The sequence below is a fragment of the Globicephala melas genome, chromosome 1 (genome assembly GCF_963455315.2).
Source record: "Globicephala melas chromosome 1, mGloMel1.2, whole genome shotgun sequence".
NCBI lineage: Eukaryota > Metazoa > Chordata > Mammalia > Artiodactyla > Delphinidae > Globicephala > Globicephala melas.
In genome coordinates this window covers 161,274,280-161,297,395 of record NC_083314.1, presented here as the reverse complement: position 1 = coordinate 161,297,395, position 23,116 = coordinate 161,274,280, and the positions used below count along the sequence as shown (strand labels likewise).

The 23,116-nt window shown below is 50.2% G+C and overlaps 1 protein-coding gene across 6 annotated transcripts in view; it reads right to left on the bottom strand.

Annotated features, from left to right (window-relative positions):
- CSMD2 (CUB and Sushi multiple domains 2) overlaps positions 1 to 23,116 on the bottom strand; it is a 671,005-nt gene that overhangs the window by 271,999 nt on the left and 375,890 nt on the right. For 5 of the 6 annotated variants that reach the window (XM_060308114.1, XM_030870139.2, XM_060308126.1 and 2 more), the window contains one exon: positions 14,011 to 14,193. The exons of the other annotated variant lie outside the window; for it this stretch is intronic. In XM_060308114.1, coding sequence (XP_060164097.1) covers positions 14,011 to 14,193 — 183 coding nt within the window. The remainder of the gene's footprint in view (positions 1 to 14,010; positions 14,194 to 23,116) is intronic. 6 annotated transcript variants of the gene reach the window in all.

Sequence of the window (23,116 nt, the reverse complement as noted above, 5' to 3'; positions counted from 1 at the left end):
CTGAGGTCTGAATGTTTGTGTTCCCCCAAATTCATATGTTGAAATCCTAATGCCCAAAGGTGATGGTATTAGGAGGTGGGGCCTTTGGGGGCTCCTTAAATAATGAGGGTGGAGCCCTCATGAGTGGGATCAGTGCTTTATAAGAGAGGCTCCAGAGAGATCTGCTCCCCTCCTGCCATGTGAGGATACAAGGACTGCGACCTGGAAGAGGACCTTTACCAACAAGGCTGGCACCCTGAACTCAGACTTCTAGCCTCCAGAACTGTGAGCAATACATTTCTGTGGTTTGTAAGTTACCCAGTCTGTGGCATTTTACTATAGTAGCCCGAATGGGCTAAGGCAGTACCCTAGCCACCCTTGGCTATAACCCCACCAGCCTGAGAGCTGAAGAATGAAATCCTGCATTAGTAGGCTCTGGGTTGCCAAGTGTCTTCCAAACCAGAGGCTCTCCCATCCCCACCATGCTGGCTTTGTCTACCTAATAACTCCAACACTAATATGATTAGTAATAACTATAACAAAAATAGGAAACCGGTACTTACTAAAAATTGGCACCGTAGATACAATAGTGAACAAGACATATACTGTTTTGCCCTCAGGAAATTTACAGTCTAGGAGGGCACCAGACAATCAACAAATGACATAAGCACAGCTTATTGTGCTAGAACGTATTATGCATTCACAACCATTCCTTCCCGCCCTGCCCTCGCCTTGCTTCCTTTCAGGCAGAGCCCTCCTGACCACCCCACTGACTTTGCGCTTGGCCCTGTGACTTGCTTTACCCCATGGAAGGTGAGTGGACACGGCATAGGACATGTGCATAGCAGGCACGTCTAGAATAAGAGGCTATGTAGAGCTCCCCTGAGCCCTGCAGAGCTGCGGCTGACCTACAGCCCTCATGCGACGCGAGTAAGTAATAAATATTTGTTGTTGCAAGTCATTGAGATTTTTGCACTGTTGATGCTACAGCAAAAGTTGACTAACGTGTTTATGAAATGGGATATGGAGAAATCAGAAAGTGAAGGATGGCTCTTTCGGATAGGGTAGCTAGAGAAGGCCTCTCTGGGGAGGTGACAGCTTTAGGGGTGATGAGAAGGATCCAGCCTCCTGACGAACATTCCAACATGGTGAACCTCAAGTCAAAGGCATTGAGGTAGGAGAGTTTAGTGTATCTGAGGGTCTGAAAGAGGGCCTGTGTGTCTGGGAAAAGTAAGCAAGTGGAGGGGGGCACAGGATGACGGGAGAGGGAGGAAGGGGTCCATTACAGAACCTCTTAGATCTTTGGCTCAGAGATCACCCTCAGTGATCACGGGTCATGGTTGGGGAGGCCACGTAATATAATGCCCAAATTGGGACACTTTGGGGAATGAAAGATGGTACCACTAATAATTACCTTAGGACAAAAGATGTAAACAGGGAGGGTCCCAAGCAAGTATGGATGTATGGTCACTCCACACGTGGTCTTCTTATTTCCCTTCCACAAAAGTATCCTTTATCCTGAGAAAGTAGCTTCTGCCTCAAGTTCCTCATTCACAATCCAATCCCCTTCTGGAATGGAATCTTCAATCAAAGCTCACTGGGAGGGGCCTAACAATTGCTGAATTCTTGTCTCCTGCGATTGGACCCTGATCCCTGTACCCCCTTAGAGGCTTGCTAGGTTCTTGGCATAAACTGACTGCTTATCGGCAAAGGCCAACGTCGGGGAATTACCCGCTGCCTGGAATTACCCTGCGGTCGTGATTGACTTTTGCCACACCTCTGGAATAATGCCCACCCAAACCACTCCTGGCGCTTACCCTAGGCTTTAGACCCTCTTCAGACCTGCTCAGAGGTCCTGGCCCAGGCCAGGCTCTGGGCTGGGGTCTTATGTACTCCGTAGCTGCTGGCTAAGAATCTCCTGCCACCGGCTCGAAGGACAGTTTTGGTCCCTTATGGAACAAAGCATGAAGAAAAATCCCTGCTCTCCGCTCCTGGGAAGGAACTGAGTCTACACTCCTGGGGCTCCGCTTTTACCTTGAAAACAGGCTATGAATTCTTCGGAAAGTATATGTAGGCAAAGCAAGCCACCACCCCAGAGCTGGAGCAAATGTGAATCCTGGAAAATTTGGGTTTGCCTGTTGTTTTGAGCGGGGAGGTGGGGGGAAGCCTTCTGTACCTTGCTTTCTACTTCCACATGCAGAAAAATTAGATCGACAACTTCTAAATAACACCTTTGTTGTGACAATTCATTGTGCTGAAGCTTCTGAAGGCATGACGTGTAGCCCCATGCCTGGGCACGCGGGCGTTATACGTCCAATCTTTGTTGAATTTGCAATGAGAGGCATGTGTCAGTGCTGCTGCCGGAGGCCACGTCTCCACACAGGCCTCTGCTCGGCATGTCTCCAAGTCTCAACCAGCCTGAGGAGGCAGCCAGAGCGGGGTCCCCTCACCTCTCCCCAGCATAGCCCATTCCTCGACCAAGCAAGACTCCAGATCGAAAGGTTTGCACTCTGGTCCTCAGTCCCTCTTCTCAGTGGACGAGCAGATAACTCCAAGCCCAGAGGATTCTGACAAAACTCCTCCTTCGTGGGAATGAATGCTTGGCTGCTAAGACTCCGTGTGTCACCTTCTCTGGGAAGACCGACTTAGGGACGGAGATGTGTTCTGTCAGCTGCACGGAGGTGCCTGGAGCTGAACAGCTTGACACTTGAGTGTTGGCTATTCTGTCAGACTTGAGTTCTGTCTGGGATTCCAAGGTGCTGTGCCCTGTGGGGTGAGGAATGGATGCCCTGACGACCGGTCTTTCCACGTGCCAAGCAAAGGCTTCTCAAAAGCGCTTCTCACTGCTGTGAGGTCCTACAGCTGCCTGGGCTCAGCCCCCAGGATCTCTGAGTGATACTCGTGGGGACTCTCCTTGCCACAGGGCAGACCTCAGTGGACCTCTGTGCCCTCTGCTGGGGTTAGCTTCAACTGTTCTTAATTAACTTCATCAGCCAGACACAGGTATTAGCTGGCGAGAAAAGTATGCGGGCACGACGTAGCCCAAGAACCCAAGACTTCCTATTACCCAGGGGAATTCAAGAAAGGGTGTAGACTACATCCCCCAAAGCTCAGAAGGTGCTTCTGGGACCCCTCGGAGAGCCCCGCCATCTCCTCTGAGGCTGTCTCAGCAGAGCATCTTCACTCAGGCATTCTAGTGCTATCCATGGTCCTGGCCACCCTAAGCCCAGTCATAACCACAGACCACCAGCCACTGCAGACTGGACAAGAACACTTAGCGGCTGTTCCCCTGGATTGTAAGGGAGTATGTTTGGATTCCTTCCAGGGGAATCCACGATGATCCAGGGGAGTTTACGGTTAGCCTGAGAGAGCTACCTTCAAGACCGGGAGCTTGACCTGACTCCCTGAGTAAGATGGGAGTTAACCAGGTAGCCAAGGGGAGCAGTCCTGTACTCAGTCCATCTCCTGAGACCCCCAGATTGCCTTTGTACATAGGACTGGAGGAAGGGTCTTTGTTCCCCCAAGAGAGGTAGCCCAAGGCTCTCCTTGAAAGCCAACCCCTAGAAAAGGCGAGCAGTGCCTTCCCCAGGAACCACAGAGCCTGAGGACACCCACAACACCCAGCACTGATGGGGATGTACTTCTGGCCACGTGAGATGACAGGTTCATCCAGAGGCTCACAGGACGGGGGAGGGTACTGGGAGAGCTTTGAGTCCCAGCTCCTGAGCCAGCAGCTGTGAAAACAGACCCTGACTAGAGAGGCTGTGTCTCCCCCATAGCTCTCTTAGCAGACACTGCAGAGCACCATGGAGAAGGCACAGTCTGTGCTGCTGCATGGGGAATGCACTTGGCATACACATAACTTTGAAAATTTTATAAAGGGAAGAGAACCTGTTTGCTCTGTTTCCAAAGCTGAAAGCTGAAGTGAGAATGGTAGGTATACCCATTCCCCACTGGCCCTCAAGCAGAGGTCACAGTCCAGGATAAGTCCCCTAAAACTTGGTCAGTTTTTCCAGCCCCCAGTCCACCCAGGTGGCTGTGGTCCCCAGGTACCTTGGACCAGGACTCTTAGCTGTAGGAATATGGCCTTCAGACTGTTTCTGCAGCTTGGTTCTGGATATATCCCTGGGTTGGACTGGGCTGAAATTTTGCCCATGATCCTCCAAGAAATCTGAGAATCTTCCAACTGGAATAAATTTTTCTTCCTTACATACTGGTAGCACTTTGTGGTCACATCTATAAATTGCAGTAATTCAAAGATTGCTTTATAATAAAAGTATGTGCTTGTCACACTCACTAGACCGTGAGCTCTTGGCGGACAAGAACCATGTTAGAATTATGCCCATCCCTTCCCCAGTTCCCTTTTCCGATTGTCGGGTGTATAGCAGTCCCTCCCCTCCACATTTTGCTGCATTCAGAGAAGTGAAAGGCAGGCAGTCGCAACATCGAGTTGGAACGTCACAGTACTGAACTTTGCATCCCATGCCTCACTAGGATATCAATACTGAGGTCAACATTCCTTGGACCCCAGAAGGCCACCATCATCGTAACCACCTGAGTTATGGCAGCCTCAGCCTGGCCAGCCTCATAGCAACAACATATGATCACAACATATGACCACGTACATCCCAGCCCCATGCCTCAAGAGGCTGCCATCTTGTCAGGGGACCAAGCCCCTCAGGAATGATCCCAAACACCCCTGCAAGCAACGGGCACACAGTAGGTATTGCCTATTAGTGGGGTTCACTAAGCTGATCTAGAACACTTAGGAAGGCTTTAGAACAATCATTCCTGGGCCCCATCCCAGACCTGCTGAATCAGAATTTCTGGGGATGAGACCACGATTCTGTATTTTAAAAAGCCTATGAGTGATTCTCACGATTCGCTGGGTTGGGTCTATTCTGTATTGGGCAGGGCCATCAAAGATACCTCCTTCCCCCATAATGTATCCATTTAAAAATAAAGGTAACAAGTGCTGTTTGTGACCCACACTGGTGTGGTAGGAAAAGCGATGACTCTGCTTCCTTGGATGTGCTGGGAGCCTCCTTTGTGAGCCATCCCTTCACATCCAGTCTTTGCCTGATGAGACCCTACCCAGGTACACTGAACACTTTTATTCCACAGACTCACTTCTTACAGCCAGATCCTGAGCCCAGCCCAGCCACGCCTGACAGTCATGGGGAAGTCCTGTCGCCTCAAACCAGTGGGCTGAGATGTGAGTCTGGTTTCATACAGTCAGCATCTGGTGGGCTTGCGAGGAACCCAGCACACCCACAGGCCCACAGAGTTTCAGGACCCTCCCCACCTGCCACCCCGGCCCCACCATGTGTGCCCCAGCTCAGGGACTGGGCTTCTGTTCTGGTTCTTGGTTTCCTATCCAGTCCCTGCTGTGAGTAAAGCTCTTAATGAAACTGCAGCCTCCTGCTGGGTCTGGGATACCCTGCACAGGTAGACCCTGTTCCCCTGGGTGAGGACCTGATTCAACCCAGAAGCCACCTTCACCCATCAAGTATCTGCCTATTTAAGAATAAGGGTAACAAGTGATGTATGACCCACACTGGCCTGGTAGGACAAGTGTTGGCTCTACTTCCTTGGATATTCTGATTGGAAGTGCTGGCAGGCCCCTTTGTGAGCTATCCTTTCATTCAAGGTTAGTTCTCCGAGCCTCGGCCTCCCTCGACTCTGGGTTACCTTTCCCAGGCTGCCCCTGTGGTCCTGGTAGGCTTTGCAGCCATGACTGCAGTGTCCATTCCCCACTGAAGGAGCAGACAGAGATGCTTCCCAGCTCTTGCCATCATCAGGACTTTCTGCTCAAGGAACTGACACTTTTGGAATACTGGGGTCCTTCTACAGAGCAGGCGCCCCCAGCTCTGCCCATCACTAGGACAGTGAGACCACACGTCTTCAGTGTCCAGGTGCTGGGGGCCTGGAGGTAATGGGGGGTAATGGAGGTAATGCTGGGGTAATGGAGGAAGGGGGCCCGGAACTACACACGCTGGTTTTCAATTTCCAGGAATGGACCTGAAATTGACAAACTCGGACCAAAGCAATCCCCAGGTTCCCTGCTTCTCTCCCGGGGCCACGTGTGTGTTCACGGGACCTTTAAGGCAGCCCAGAGAAATGAGGAGAACACTACATCAGCGGAGGAAGTTCACAGCACCCTTCTGATCGCAGCCCCTGCCCCAATCACAAGCAGTTCCCAGGAATATTATCGCTCACACCGAGGCTGACGTTTTCAGACTTCAGCCGATCCCAGTTCTAGCTCTGAACATTTGAAAGAGGCAATTTCCAAGGACTCTGGCCATTGTGATCATATTTTCTGGGACAAAGGAAAGGATGCTTGAAATTGCACTTGTCCTGGAAAATCTGGGATTATATATTTAGGGGGAACGCCAGGATTCAGCCACAGAGAGGAGGGAAAACGGGACATGCTTCATGTGTGCACAGGGCATCGCGGTCGAGGTGGGAGGGGAGTGAAAAAGCACCTGCCTGTTTAAAAATACAGCTAGCAAGAGACGTATGTGACCTATGTGAAGAAAATCACAAAGCTGTTATATTTAGAGAAATGAAAGTAGATGAACAAAGAGAGTGACACACCACGTTTCTGGATGGGAAGGCTGTGTAGTATAAAAACGCCTATTTTCCTCAAGTTAATTTATAGTTTAATGGGAGCACACATACAAAATCCCAATTGGATTTTTTTTACTATGACAAAATGATTCTAAAATTAATCTTGAACCGCAAACAGATGAGAATAACAATGAATATTCTGAAAGAGAAAATAATTAAGGGAGGAAGGAGTAGTTTCCAGCTCTGCCAGATATTAGAACATATTATAAAACAACAATTAAAATTATTCAACACCGGTGCTAAGATAGAATGAGCAGCACAGCAAAGTGGTGAGTCAAGAAACAGACTTAACTACATTTGAGGATTCAGAATGTGATAGAACAATTCACTTCTCTCAAATCAAAAGGGAAATGAATTACTCAATAAATCGTGTTGGAAAACTGTGTAATAGTTTGGACAATATCATGCATTCATCTAAATAAACTCCAGATGGAATAACAAATTATATTTTTTTAAAAAAATCAAATTACTGACAAATAACTAAAAATACAACAAGCTGTTTCTCAGATCTGTGGCAGAATGATAACTTTGTCAGCTTTGAAAAGAAATCACAAATATCAAGAGATTTGTCTATATAAAAATGTAAAAGAACTGTACAATGTAAAGTAACAAAACAAAAAGAAAGAAAAAAGAAAGCTAGAGATTGGGAAGATATGTGTATCAAATAGAGAGATCCTTCAAATTGGAAAGGAAAATACCAACATGATACTCTCGCAGCCACACGTCAGGACAGACAATTGTTACATGGGGGTTACAAATAGCAAATGCTCCATGTCCTTGCTGGGCAGGACTGGACCCAGGCCAGCTGGAGAAAGGCCAGGACTGGAGTCTCTGTCCAGGGTCCTGTAATGGACATCCTGACACCACTTTCATACCTCTTGTTCCAACAGGGGCATGCTTCCAGCCATGGGTACCAACCAGTCTCTCCAGACCCTACTCCCACGGACCCCACCTCTCTTCTTTCACTCACCCACGGTTGGCAGCAGCCAAGCCCTTTAGGAACCACTGCAAATCAAGTACGTAGACTGTGCATGTGTGTGTGCACGCGCATGTGTGTGTGCGTGTATGTGTGTCAATGTATCCAATGAACATCCTCCTTTTGTAGAGGTCCAGACGCCCTGGCTTTTCTCAGAACCCAGTACTGCCACTAGGGTAGCTCCCTTCCCAGCAGGGCTTCAAATCTGTCCTTCCCTCTTTGAGCCCCAACTATTCTAATAGCGATGACCTAAGTCTATGCTGTAAGAGCAGAGGGGCTGTTGCTTCCCTGTTCCACACCCACTACGATGCCTGTCCCATCGCTGGCCCCCAATGAATATGTGTTAAATAAAAGAATGAATCTTCATGGGGCAGGTTCTAAATGCATCTGATTCACCAATGCTTTCTAGTTGAAAAGCTAAATTTTGAACCACAAGAGCCCACTTTAATTTACATAATTATGTCTATCTTCATGTTAGAGCGAGCTCTTTGAAGTCAAGGGCTGTGCTCAGTTCGTCTCTACATTCGCAGCACTTATCATAACATTTGGCACTTGGCGGAAGTTGACAAGGGTGTGCTGGAGGGATGTATTCAACTTATACCTATTAAATTAGCAATTTTTAAAAGGCCGCACGAATACTTGAGGTTTGGCGATGCTGGTAGAGGTTACAAGAGATATATGTGACCTACATGAAGGAAACCACAAAGTTGTTATATTTAGAAAAGGCGAAGTAGATGAACACAAGAGAAATCTATGCCATATTTCTGGATGGGAAGGACATGTATTATACGAATCTTATTTTTAACCTTAAAGCTTTTGCTGTTGACATTATGACCCGGCACAACATTTTGGGGGAGAAACATAGGAGTATACAACAAGAGCTATGTTTAAATGTTCCTACTCTGGCCCAACAACATCACTCCTGGAAACTTATCTTAAGAAAATAATTCAAGAGAAGAAAAAAAAAAAAAGGCCATACACTTGAGGATGTTCATTATAGCCGTGTATAAAAATAACTGAACATAATTGGTAGCCTAAGTTACGGTCCACTCACTAGACAGAATATTCCAGAGGTATGAAGAATGATAACTACAAAAGACATGCAGTAGCATGGCAAGATATGCAATATAATGTGAGCTTGAAGAGACAGTCTGCGAGACGCTATGTTCACTCTGATTAAAACCATAGGAAATATGTGTGTACATGCATAAGAATCAAAAAGGAATGGCCAAATTTGAAAATGATTAAGGAAATGAATGAAGAGTATCTTATTCATTTAAACTTTTAAAATACTAGAATATACCAAAAGCCTGTGTTGAGTAGTGGCCCTTAAGCCCCAGACACTTATTGAAAGAGTTAACGGCACATTATATAGGACACGGCACTACGAGATCACCACTGCAAGCGGAGCAGCAGCATCCCCAGAGGCCCTCCAGTTTAGAATCTTATCAGGAAAAGCCATACCCTCTTATGCAGCCGACTCTGTACACAGCAGGTGCTCAATAAATCAAAATGGATGCATAAATGGATGGGTAGAAGGAACGAGAAAAAGTAAAGATGAGGAAATGCCTTTGACACCAGTATACTGCATATTGGTGTGCAAATACTGATGCAGTCCCAGCAAGGGACTACATGGATCTAGCCTTCATGAACCTGTTTCACTCTTGTCAATCTCTGCTACTTCATGGGGGGTAACACAGACAACAGTTTGTTTCTGTAGTCTGGACGAATTTTGTTGTCCTAAGACTTCCCTGTTCCTCCTGCTGCAGATGACCCCTTGGATTCTGGATGTCTGGTGCTATAGACAGAGTACAGGATATGGAGTAGAAGCCTGCACTGTCAGTCAATAGTTTAAATTCCAGCCCATCATTTAATGGTTCTATAACCTCTGAGCCTATGTACCTTGTCTCCTTGAGCTTTGTTTTCATCTGTAAAAATGAGAGAATAAATATTCCATAATGTTGTAGGGAAGACGCCGATCTTCCCAATGACACAAAACATGTAATAAATGCTGGCATGTTCCCTTACCCCATGCTTCCTCACTGTCACTATTCTATAGATTTTAATCACGATCTAACACAAAATGCAAATATACAGATTTCATTGTATTTAGAATTTGACAAGACTAGGTTATCCTAGACTGGTGGTTCTCCATCCTGGGTGGCTTCTTCCCCCAGAGGACGTATGGCAATGTCTGGAGACAGTTTTGGCTGTCACGACTGGCAGCGGGAGGTGGGTGTGTGTGCTACTGGCTTCTAGCGGGGAGAGAACGAGGCTGCTGCTAAAACGTCCTGCAATGCACAAGACTGCCCCCGACAAAAAAGAATCATCTGGCCCCAAATGTCAGTAGCGCTGAGGTTGAGGATCCTGATGGCCCTAGGACTCAATCCATTTCTCTGTCCAGCGAGGGACAGGAGGGCACTCGGAGAGGACCGTTCCCTGTAGCATCCCTGTGTGGAGCGCCCTCCGTTACCTCCCAACCCTTCAAGTCCCAGCTCCAGCCCTGTATCATCTGTGACATTTTCTTTGAGCCCCAGAGGACCCACTTCTCCCTCCCTTGGTCTCTCAAGGTTCGGCTGCTGGTTTGTAACTCGCACTGTATACATCTCAGTATATTCCCATTTCACACCTATGCTATATACATTGGGCACTTGAGCAATTAGGATTCACACCTTCTCGTGGTGGTTTACAAAATGGCGAAGGGAAGCTGGCATTTGTGCAGTCTTGGCGTTTCTCTGGTGAAGGCTGTTTTGAAACTTCTTCTGCGAGTGGCTGTTAATGGACCGATAATTGGTTTCCTGACTTCCTTATGAAGTGTGAAGTATTCTGCTAGCCTGTCAACAAAGCATCAAGTGTTGTGCAAACCACCATCAGAGTTATTTGTATCTTCCTTCCCTTGTATCTCTTGTCGTGGAGGAATAAGGGGACAGGCTCTCGATGTGCCTGTGAGGGAGGTGAAGAGTATGTGTAACCTGCGGGGAGCTTTCTCACCAGGACCCCAGGTTGAGCATGTTTCCCAGGCAGAGCCCAAAGAGCTCTGACTCCAATGCCTGGCGCTTGGCACGGGGTAGACACACAGTAAATACTGTTGAATGGATGGAAAGTGGCACCGGTGCCACCTGATTTGGAGCAGTGATCCCTGGAGATGTGAATGAGCCAAGGAAGAAGAGAGGGTAAGAGGAGAGGAGCTGGCTCCATCTTTTCTTTCAAAATGCTTTTCACCGCGAGAAACATCATCTTTAAAACCGAGTGAAAAAAAGACCGTCTATTGAGCATCTACTGCTGTGAGGACAGATCGAAAGCCAACGAAATGATTCTGAAGTCTCTGCTTGCTACAGAAAATGTTTTGGAACATGAAGGCAACAGTGTACTTGTGTCGTCTCGGCAGGCAATTCCCGAGTAAGGAACTCTTTTGAAGAAAATGTTTCAAGAGAAGAACAATGCACTGCTGTGCACTTTTTGGACAAATGTTCAAAGAAATTTGAGCCATCGAAACATCCCCCCAATCCTCTTCTCAACCTTCAGAAGGAAAGAACAGCACTGTTTGCTACATATTGTGTTAATGTTTATTGTGACTAATGTGTGCTAAAATTTAGGACACTTAAGCTAACGTTTGCTAGAGGTGCTTTTCTATGTACATTTCTGACCACATTATAAAACACAGAGGCTGACTGTACTATTCTCTATTTTTATAAATGCTTACAGATGTTGTCCCTCTTCTGCAGATCACACACTATGATATATTTGATCTGGGATCAGGCAGAACGCCAAAGTTTAACTTTATCCCTTGAAGCATGAGCTGCTCTGTAAATGACCCAGTTTGGAGAGTGGTTTCCAAGTATTCACGATGGAAAACGTGAGGACTGTCCATGTCACAGTTGTCTTTTTCTATAAATACGATCATAGAGGCTTAGAATTTGGGGAGTGCCACCCCATCGGATAGATTAGTAAACCAAACTCCAGAGAGAAGTTGCCCTGGACATAGTCACAAAGCTGAGCCGGGACTAAGATACAGGTCTCCAGACGTTGAATCCAAAGTTCTCTCAGAGCACCCGGATTTTCTTAGTACCATCTTTCACCACCTGAGGGCAAAGCCCAGGACCTAGGGATGCATCAGCTTAGGGGCTGGGTACTCAGTAGAGAGCGGACAGATGGCACTCACTCGTGACCTTGCTTGTGGTGCAAAGGCCTGGGGCCAGCTGGCTCTCCCTGGCCTCCTCCACTGAAGCCAGCACCCCTGAGACTCAAGCTGTGTCTCTTACACCCAAATGACCAGAAAAGCCCTAGTAATGGGAGTACCTTGGGGATACCATCCCCCACCTCCCAGAATCATTCAGAAGAAGAAATGCCATCCTAGCCCCCCAGAGTGCCTGCTTCACAGTTCTCATCAGTAAGCCTGGGGCTCCTCTTCCTTATTTTATTGTTATTATTTTATTTTTTGCGGTACGCGGGCCTCTCACTGTTGTGGCCTCTCCCGTTGCGGAGCACAGGCTCCGGACGCGCAGGCTCAGCGGCCACGGCTCACGAGCCCAGCTGCTCCGCGGCATGTGGGATCTTCCCGGACCGGGGCACGAACCCGCGTCCCCTGCATCGGCAGGCGGACTCTCAATCACTGCGCCACCAGGGAAGCCCCTCTTCCTTATTTTAAACCACAGAGAGCACCGCCCCGTATCTTCCAGGACTGCTCTGCCCTCATCTCTTCTCAGGTGATTGCAAGCAGTACCTAGCATCCTGTCAGCTTTCCTCCTGGCAACGAGGGGCCTGCTGAGCAGCACTTACAGAAGGTTCTAGAAACATTTCCTGAAACTACTTCTAAGAGCCAAAGGGTCAAGTAAATTCCTGGAGGGCTTGAGTGATAGACCCCGCCCCCCCTCCCCAGGTAGCGTTCTGCTCCCCGCGTCTCTCAGCTTGTGAGGCAGGGAACCGTATCCTGGTTCCAAGTGGCTGGCTGGCTCTGCTACACACTTCCCTCCTGCCAGCTCTCTGCCCCAGAGACCTGACCCTTTCCAGTTCTCCCTGCCTTGTCTCACCTAGATGGATTTCAGAGATGGAACACCCACACTAGCTGGGACTCCCACAGTCTGGACCTTTGCCTTCTGAGGTCCTGCCTCCGACCCACCCTGGGGAACTCCATTCCACCCACCCACTCTGCCCTGGGCTCGTTTCTAGACTGTCAGGCCCTTTGTTCCTGCCTGCCTGGAGCTGCCCCCTGATAACCTCCCCTGCCCCTCTGGTCCCCTTGGCTTTCAGGGTACACATATCTAACCACACTGGGCCAGAGATGGGCAGCCAATTTCATGCAATTTTATTTTTTTCAATAAGGGTGATTTGCTTAATGTGTATCTAAGAACGATTTGATCTTTAAACCTCGGCAAGAATTCTTACATAAGCTCGCAAGTCATCAAAAATGCTTTGTCAACTACACAAAGTGATTTTTTTGTTTGAAAAGTAGAATCATCGTGGTATGACCCAACTCATCAACTCACGTGCCAAACTCTCTGTTATCACAGATACTCCCTTATAGTCTCCCATGTCATTCCTCTCCCCGGCCCCAAGGGGCAACCACTCTCTATGAGGCAGCCCTCCAAGGCCCTGAGAAGCCCACTGAGATGGCAAGAAAGATGACAGGGTCAGTCTGTCTGCCCTTCCCCGAGGGAAGCAGATTGTAAGAGACGGAGAGGGGCAGTGGCAAGGGCTGGGAGAAGAGGTGACAGCCCCGAGAGGTGGAACCTATGATTTCTCAACAAAGATCAAGCCTGCTCCTCTATACACAGTCCCCTTACACTTGCCAATTTCCCTGGGAGCCAGGACTTAAAGTATTCTTTGCGCCGGAAAGTGAGGTCAGACCATCCCAGAGAAAGGAAGAAAGGATTCCTTGTTATCTCCGGAGAACAGAGCACTCAACTCCAACCCTTTCTCTGAAAGATCAACAATTCAAAGACAGCTTGATCCCCAACCCTCCCTAAATCCAATGCAAGAGGAAGCAATCTGATGAAACTTTGTATATATCCCCACAAGGCCACGGTGTCTCGTGGTACCCCAAGGCTGGCACAGAGTCTACCGTCTCACGAAATCATCGCCAGCACCTTCTGCCCTGGCTCGACTATATGGCGTCAATGACAGCAAGAAGGGTGAAGAGGAAATGTCGGGGTCTGACGTTGCTCTCAAGGGTCACCAGGGAGAGGAAGACGGCATTGAAGAAGGCCCCCAAAAGTCAAGAGCAATCATTCTCAGTGCTACGATCCACGTCACTGCCAGCAACGAGGACTCAGCCGGCAACGTTTTGAGAAGGAGAAGAAACCAACCAGAGTGAAGCTACGGTTACGACCTACGAGGTTCCCAAGGATGGGGTCCGGATTAGCTAGGAAGTGGGCCCCTGGCCTCTTGGTGGAGACCCCGCAGCGGCGCCTTCCCCGCTCACTTACACACGCAGCCTGGCTTCTTAGCCGACCACTGGTTATTCTTTTGGCACGTGATTGCCTTCTGCCCCACCAGCTCAAAGGCCGGCTGGCACTCAAACTGGAGTGTATCACCGTGGCGAAACCAGGAGCCTTCCCTCCAGCCGTAGGCAGGTATGCCAGGATCTCCACAACTGCCCTGCTCGATCTCTGCAAGACAGGAAAAGAGAAAACAGAGACACAGGGTGACTCCATGCCTCTCGGAGCTGGAAGGCCATGCTGCACCTCCGCCACGAGGCTGGGCTCGGAGGGACCCAGGTGGGCTTTTGATGAGAAACCCTGCAAGGTCGTGTTTAAAACAGCATCTTGGGAGGATGAGGCCCTCCTGCTCTCCAATGCCTGGACTCTATGTCCACACAGAGTGTTCCAGGTGCTTGGATATTTTCATTCAGGGAAGGTGGGGCTACATGCTTTGTGAGACACCTGTCCTAGGAATTCACAAGCTCACGGTTCGGAGCGATCTTTCCTGACTTGACTCGCATTCAGATTACTCACGTCACTTGATAGATTTTCAGCTCAGTCCCTTCCGGAGCCGTCCAGGCAAGCACAAGATGAGAAGGCGGCTGACGGTTTGCTGCTTGCCTTTCCCCCAACCAGAGACTAAGTGAGAATCAATATTCACTGGCTTCTGATACGGAAGCACTTTCACGAAGATACATTTTTAATTCGATTGAAGACGGGAGCAGGTAAATTGAAACCCATGACTCATTACGTATGCCTTTAAATTTTCACTTGATTCAACAGTGGTGAATCAGACAGGGAGTGCGTTCCCTGAGACAGCTCTGAGGGTCTGGGCTCTGGGGACATGATGGGCTGGCTGCCTCGTGGCAGAGTCAATCAGGACCCCGACGTTCCAGGAAAGGAGTCTGTCCTGGCCAAGTCCCTGGAGTTTCCCCCAGAGCTGCCCCGCCTCCACCAGCCCCGTGCTTGGAGCTGTGAGAGATGAAGGGCAGGGAGGCGGGGAGGAAGAAGCAGGAGAGAGGGCGGGGGAGGAGCTCTGCTCCCAGAGAGGAAGGCACCCTGCAGGAAGGACGCGGGGCATGGCTGATGTGACAGATGGTGAGGTGAGGACGGCAGGAGTCCTATGCTTCGGGAGAGAGGCGGCTGGAGTAAGGGGAAGTGTTTGGACACCTTCCCAGGACTGTCAGGCCAAAGGGACCCTGCGCTTTCCGTAGGCACCATTATGGGCTGCCAGGAGCCATAGTCCCCGAAGTTGCTGTGCGTGGCCCTGACACGGGTGATTCTGCAAAAGCTTTCTTACCACAGCTGTTGGGCCCTGTGGGCTGGTCAGGTGAGCCCCGAGTACTGCCGCCTTACATGGATGGGCTGTTGACTGTCACATTCATGGTTCCCTACTACTGGCAGAACAAGGAATTCTTTGGCTGGGATTGTGGGAGTGTGTGTGTGTGTGTGTGTGTGTGTGTGTGTGTGTGTGAAAGAGAGAGAGATCTAAGTCAAACAGCAAGAGTCCTTGGGTTCAGGGGAGAAGAGGGGTCTGTGTGAGCAGACATCAGACCTGAGAACTCAAGGGCAGGTCAGCTCACCCGCCTCTCATCTCACACGTGCCCCTGGCCTGTCCCTCTACACACAGCCTGAAAGCACACCTCAACCCTCCTCTGAAGCTGGCTCTTCTGCCAGGGCTGGGGGAAGGCAGCCACTGAGGCATTCCCAGGAAGGTGGCCCCTTGGCTCCGGGTCCCAGAGCCCCAGGGGATCGGAGGAACGGAAGACGGGCCCCGGGACAAGTCAGCCTGCAGGAGTGAGCAGCGAGGCCCTCTTTCTTCCGGAGTCCCCAAACATGTTCTCTCTGGGGCGTGAGGCCCTGATGAGGACTGTCACTGCGGGCATCCTGAGACCTGGAAGAAGGTACCCAGTGTTTGAAGACAGAGCTGGGGCTCACTGCCTGGGACAGGACCCAGGTTTAAGGTGTCCTGGTGAGGCCCCAACATGCTGTAGAAGATGTAAATGTGGGGTCCACCTGGCTGTATCTTAGACCACAGCAGCTACCCTGAAGGTGTGATCAGCTCCAGAGAACAAGCATCCTGAGCGGGAGGAAGAAGCTGCCCAGGCCTCTCCATGGTGCAGGCCTGGCTGTTTCCACACCCATCCGGTTTCTCCTGCCGTCAGTGCGATCAGAAGCATATAATGAGCACCTACTGTGTGCCAGGCCCTGTGCCAGACACTTGAGACCTGGACGTGGGCTCTGGTCTCAAGGACTGAATGATCCTGACAAGGAAGCGAGTATTTACGACACAGGGTGCTTTGTGCCATGGATGCGCCCAGGAGGAGCAAGACAACTCAAATTTGGAGGGCGGGGCTGGAAACAGGGTGCGGGAAGTGATGCACTAACCTTGCGCACAAAACTGTAGGGAGCACAGAAACTCAGCCATCTAGACAAATACGATCTTAGTGCTATATTATGTTTCTAGAAAATCAAAATTGATGCCTATAAGTCAAATCCAACATGAAGAAAAACACCAGAACTTAATAAAAAGACCAGATCCGACCCAGCACTTGCACAGCTCACCTCACTTGTCCCACCCTAGTCCTGGCCATCAGAGTCTGTCATTATTGAAATGCTATTTTTTTATCATGGATATTTTGCATTAATCTTGGTTTTTAAAAAATACTACATTAAAATATGATTTAATTACTGAGTTCTTTGGTGCCTCCCTTAAAATTATGCCCAAGGTGAATGTCTCTCTCATCTCAGCCCAATCCCAACCCTGGCATCAGGGAAGGCTTCCTGGAGGAGGCCTTCTTGGAGGATGTTTAAGCTGAGGCCTGAAGCCTGTGTAGGAGCCAGCAGGTGAAAGGAGTTATGTGGGATTCATTGCAGCATTATTTACTAACAGCCAAGCCACGGAAACAACTTACATGTCCACTGATGGATGGACAGGTAAAGAAAACGTGGCACACACATACAATGGAATATTTCTCAGCCACAAACAAGAAGGAAATCCTGCCATTTGTGACATGGGTGAAACTTGAGGGCATTATGCTAAGTGAAATAAGTTGTACAGAGAAAGACAAATACCGTATGATCTCACTTATATGTGGAATCTAAAAAAAATGAACTCATAGAAACAGAGAGTAGAATGGTGGTTGACAAGAGTGGGGTGGGGAAAATAGATGCAGGTGGTAAAAGGATACAAAGTTCCAGTTATAAGATGAATAAGTCAGGGGGAGATGATGCACAGCATGGCGACTCTGGTTAACGACGGTGTATTGTATATTTGGAAGTTGCTAAGAGGGTAGGTCTTAAAAGTTCTCAACACATACACACACACAAACTGTAAGGTGAGGTGATGGGTGTGTTAACTAACCTTACTGTGGTAGTCATTTCACAATATATACATATATCAAATCAACACGTTGTACACCTTAAATTTACACAGTGTTATATGTTAATTACATCTCAGTAAAGCTGGGAAGAAGAGAAAGGCATTAGTGGGAGGGAGAGGAGAGGAAGGACCCTTCAGGTGGGGGAGGAGCCCATCCAGAGTCTCAGAGGCTGTTTGCAGGACTGCAATGATAGCAGTGATGATAACTAACTAATCGTTACGATCATAACGAACTTTTAGTTATAGAACTAATCACTCTAGCGCTATGTGCTGGCAGCCACTCTGAGAATTTTACATATAGTGAATCATTTCATCCTTACAGTACACTGTGACCTAGGTACTATTATCTCCATTTTAAAGGTGAGGAGACTGAGGCACAGAGAGGTGATGTAATTATCCAAGGTCACAGAGCCAGGAAATGGTGAATCTGAGGTCCAAACCCAGGTTGTATGGTTCCAGGGCTCCTCACCACCACATTGCCCTTCCACAAGCATGAGTACTTTCCACCAGGTGATGAGAGATGAGGCTGGAAGAGGCAGGCAGGGCCAACCCACAAAAGGGCCTGTTCGACCTGCTAACGAGACTGGACTTCAGAGTGTAGGCAATGCGGGCTCAGGAAAGGGTTTCATTCCACTTGGCATTTCATAGTGTGGATTTTAAAACGTCACCCTGACTGCTGCCTGGAGAACGGTCTGGGGGCAGCAATTCTGGAGGCAGGGAGATCGTTCATTCATTCAACAAACATTTGAGTGTCTCCTTAGCATGAGCCACTGTGCTGGGTACTGTGGGTGAGACAGAGAACAAGGCAGACACAGGCCCTGCCGCCATGGAGGTTCCGTTCTAGAGGGAGGCTTCCAATGATCTGGGAGCTGTTTTTTTTTTTTTTTTTTTGCGGTACGCGGGCCTCTCACTGTTGTGGCCTCTCCCGCTGCGGAGCACAGGCTCTGGACGCGCAGGCTCAGCGGCCATGGCTCACGAGCCCAGCCGTTCCGCAGCACGTGGGATCTTCCCGGACCAGGGCACGAACCCGTGTCCCCTGCATCGGCAGGCGGACTCTCAACCACTGCGCCACCAGGGAAGCCCATGGGAGCTGTTTTGACAGCATCCTGGACTGGGCACAGGCAGAGGGGATGGGGAGAGGCAGAAAGACTTGGGAGGTCCAAAGCAGGAAGAAGCCACAGCCACACTGAGATTGAGCAGACAGGGGATAATGGGGAGGCAGGGGCTACGATGACTGCAGGGCTTGGCTGGGTACTGGGTTGCTTTCATCTTCAACACATGTGGAGGGAGCAGGGCTGGAGGGTCACTTGGCACCTCCACGGGGACAAACCTAGTAGAAAGGGGCTACGTGGGTCTTACGCCCACGAGGAAAATCTGGTCTAGAAATACAGAATTTGGATTCAGCTCATAGAGGGTCATGAGAAGAATGAGACCACCCAAGGGGAGACATCAGTCCGGACAGAACAGCTAGGGACACTGCAGGGACCAGCAGAAGGCTAGTCTGAGATCCTGCAGGGAGCGGAGCCCTGGAAGCTTAGAGGAGAATGAGTTTCAGGAAGGAGACCAACAGCATCGAACGTGGCAGGGAAGTGTAGAAAGGACTGGAAAGCAGGTCAGTGAAAGGCGCTCACTGGATACTGGCAGGAGACTGAGTGTGATGATGGGGCCGGCCCGGCACTGACGGGAGAAGAGGAAGATGATCCAGGAAGAGTAGGTGACTCATAAAGAAGGCATTTTTTGGAAGTGAAGCAATAGGGAGAATTCAGGTGGCAACTTATGAGGAATATGGCCTTGAGGGGGCAGCTGAAAAGGCTTTTTAAGGTCGAAGAAACTTGACCATAATTAAATGCTAGGGGAGGGCAGGGAGAGAGAGAGAGAGAGAATATGAATGGATATAACTGAATGAGAGACACTGGTTAGCTGAAATGGGCAGTGACAGCACGAGGCTATGGAGAAGCAGGAGCCCGGGGCCCAGCGCACGCTGGGGGGCTAACCTTAGAGACCAGGAAGCTCCCCTTCCCTCGTGATGCGGGGCAGAGGGAAGAGGTGATCACAGCGAGCTTTCAGGTAGGAGAGCGGGAGGTTGAAGAAGATCTTGTGATGACACAGGCTCTACTTTCCTAGTGGAGGAGGACGAAGTGTCATGATGTTTGCTGAAGGTGAGGGACGGGTTGTGGGGAAAAGGATGCGACGTTGACAAGAACGTCTGCAACAGTCACCTGGAGAAGAGGAATCATGGCTGGAAGGACTGCCATGCACCCTGGGTTCCATGGAGGGTGGAGACAGCTCATTTACAGGGGTGCTGCAACCGAGCAGGGCTGTGTGGCTTGTCCCAGATCCCTCAGAACCTGGAAAAACGGCAGGGCGGTGGGCAGGGAGTCAAGGATACTGTTCAAGGAATGGCTGATGTGTGATGCAAGGGTCTCAGGCTGAAGGAGGAAGGAAGTGAACAGAGGAGGAGCGGGGGAGGGCATGGGGATGTAGAGGCCAAGAGAAGGATGGTGAATGGAGTAGAGGGAGGAACTGGTGGGGGAGCGGAAGGGACAAGGGGCCCCAGAGCAGGTGGGTGGAGTGAAGGCTTCAGAGGTGCTAGAGAGCAAGGTCCGCACTGACAGGATGGGAGAAGGCTGAGAAACAAGAGGCAAGGTGATGGCGAGACCCAGAGTGGAGAGGAAGAGGCTGGTGACATCCATGAGGAGGGTAGCGAGTGGCAGAGGTGGAGACAGTCTAGGTCAAAGGGAAGGGTTTGCACATAGGTGGAACAGCAATGGAGAGCGAGCGCATGAGCCCACGGCTCAAATGTGAAGCTCACGGGGCCTGTGGACAGGAGCTGCTAGTGCTGGAGAGGGCTCCTGGGTAGGGGTGACCTCGGGGAAGTCAGGTTTAAGGGTGCACTTGGCAAAGAGGGCCAAGGCGTTGGAGAGGGGCATGTGCAGACCATGGAATCAGGACCAGGTCGGGGGAGAGGAAGAACAGAGCAGGATTGGGCTTCCCTGGTGGCGCGGTGGTTGAGAGTCTGCCTGCCGATGCAGGGGACACGGGTTCGTGCCCCGGTCCGGGAAGATCCCACATGCCGCAGAGTGGCTGGGCCCGTGAGCCATGGCCACTGAGCCTGTGCATCCGGAGCCTGTGCTCCGCAACGGGAGAGGCCACAACAGTGAGAGGCCCGTGTGCCACAAAAAAAAAAAAAAGAACAGAGCAGGATGGTTGGAGAGTTTGAGAGCTCCTTTCAGGAAGCCAGCGGGGCTGGGGGCTGGCCCTCAGACACCCTTGTCCTGGCCTGGATCTTCCCTCCAAGCCCAGCGCCAACCCCTGCTGGGGACACATGGGAACCAAGTCCCCTTGCCCTCCTGCAAGGGGACTCCCTGGGCTCCACAGCCCTGCCTGAAAAGGCATGTGACCTTGACCCTCCTGGCCACCCAGAACTGCAAATCCACAAGCCAAATTCTGACTTGGAGGAAATCACGCGCAGCTTCCTGTTACCTGGCCTAACAGAATTCCCCTCTGTAAGTGTTCATCTTTCCCTCTCCCTCCTTCTGCTGACCAGAAGCAAGGCGAACACAAGATGCGTGCTTCAAAGACCCTCAGAATTCCATCACGACTGGGCTCTGCATACTCGCTTTCCCCTTTCTCCGCTGTTTTATTCCTATCGTCTGTGATCAACCTTACTGTCTTCTCCCCAGGTTTTTCAATTTGTGATACCAAATTGGAATCCTCTTTTATGACAATGTCTGTAGAGAAGGAACTGCTTCTCGTGTCTGTATAAATTCACCACTGGATGTGCTCCAAGAAGAGCAGCGCCGTGTAGAGGAAGAGGAGGGTCTGACCATGGGCTACGATTTGCTGCCTTTCCAACCGGGTGGGACTTCATTTGTTCCTTCACTGATTCACTATTCCCTCAGCCCGGGCTGCAGCTTCCTCTCCTCCCCAATGTCACATGGCCGACTGCTCACGCCCCAGACTTTAGCTTAAGACGTCACCTCCTCAAGGTGCTTTCCCTGACCTCTCTTCTTAGATGTTTCCCTTTTCCTTTGCTCTCTTGGCACCCTGGTCTTTTCCTTTGTAGCACCGATTGTAAGTATTCCTCTATTCATTTCATTAGCTCCTGTTCTAGACATTGCATGTATAGCGGTGGAAATAAGGGCAAAAATCTCCTCTCTCCTGGAGTCTACTGTCTGTTGGGGCATCAGGGACAACCTGGTTCACCATCTCAGCCCCCACTGGTGCCCTGCCGGCTGCCAGGTGGCTTCCTCGTTTCTCATCTCCCCACCCACCAGAAGGGAAGCGCTGTGGAGGCAGGCGTCAGTTATGTGTTGGTGATCACTTAGCACAGTGTCTGGAGCACAGGGACCATGCTGCTCAGTGTGTGAGCACAGCTGATATGTGTTGCACGGGGAGTGTGTCCAATGCCACGCTCAGTGCTAATGATACAGAGCTGCCTGACACAGGGCCCTGCCCTTGGACAACTCCCAGTCAGGTGGCTCTAGAGATAGTTACAGAGTAAATGATGCGGGCCGGGACGGGGTGTGTACCTGACCACACAACCTCTGGGGGCGAAGGGGAGGCAGCTCTGGTCTCGGGCTGCGGCTGGGGGAGGCAAGAGGCTTCATGGAGGTTGTCCAGGCAGACACAGGAATCAGCCTGGGTTCTGCCCTCCCCTCCCCGTCACAGCCCTCGCTAACCACCTCCTGGCGGTTCCTCCTCCGGGATATCCCTGCACCCTCTGCTCTCCATTCTTCCCCTCACCGCCCAAGTCCACCCCTCTCAATTCCTCACCTGGGCATGGCATTAGGCAAGAGCCGTTCCCCTGCCCCTTCCCTCTACTCTGTCGTATTCTGCAAAGCAGCACGAGATCGCTCGGGAACAAACATCTGATCAGTAGTGTGCCCTGCTCATTGACTCTTCCATGGCTTCCCAAAAATCCACAGATGAAAACCCCAACTCCTTGGCGTGGCAGGACCTTTGCCTGCCCCTCCCGCCCCAGCCTCCTATTTGTCCATCTCCGACCTTGAGGTTCACCACAAAACGGAGCCACGGGCAGGGGGCAAAATAGCGCGAAGGTGAGGACTCTGAGCAAGTCCCGGATCTGTATCCTGGCTCTGACACTAAGTAGTAGACCTTGGGTACCTTTCATACCCTCTCTGAGTCTTAGTTTTGTCACTTGTGATACAGAAATGGTAATAAGAACAGCAACCTTGCAGGGTTGTTTTCAGGATTAAATGAGTTTATGTATATAAGACAACTGTCCAAATGTCCAGCACGTGGCACGTAACCAGGAACCAGGAGGTGTTTCCTCAAGGTCATTATTGGCCCATTGCTGGCAGAGCCCAGCCGGCTCTCACGTGGCTCTAACTTGGTACCTGCTGTCCTTTCTTCCTAATAAACACCCTCCACTTGTCAACTAGACAAAGAATCACCTCTCAGTGTCAGCTCAAGTGCTTCCTTGGGGCTGTACCCTTGAGTCACCCAGGCAGCCTTAGGAGCTCTCTCTCTCTCTCTCTCACTCCCAGCCCCCTTGGACAATTATTTATTTATTTATTTTAATTCTGGAGAATAGTTAGAAGTTCAGTGTGGCAGGATGTGATGATGAAAGGAGATGAGGCTGGAGAGATGGTCTGGGAGACCGTGAAGAGCCGGGATCAGCTCCTTACAGACGGGGGCCCCACTCCTACTGCTCTTTGTACCTCCAGAACCAAGCGCAGTGCCTTATGCATCCTGAGCCCTCCAGAC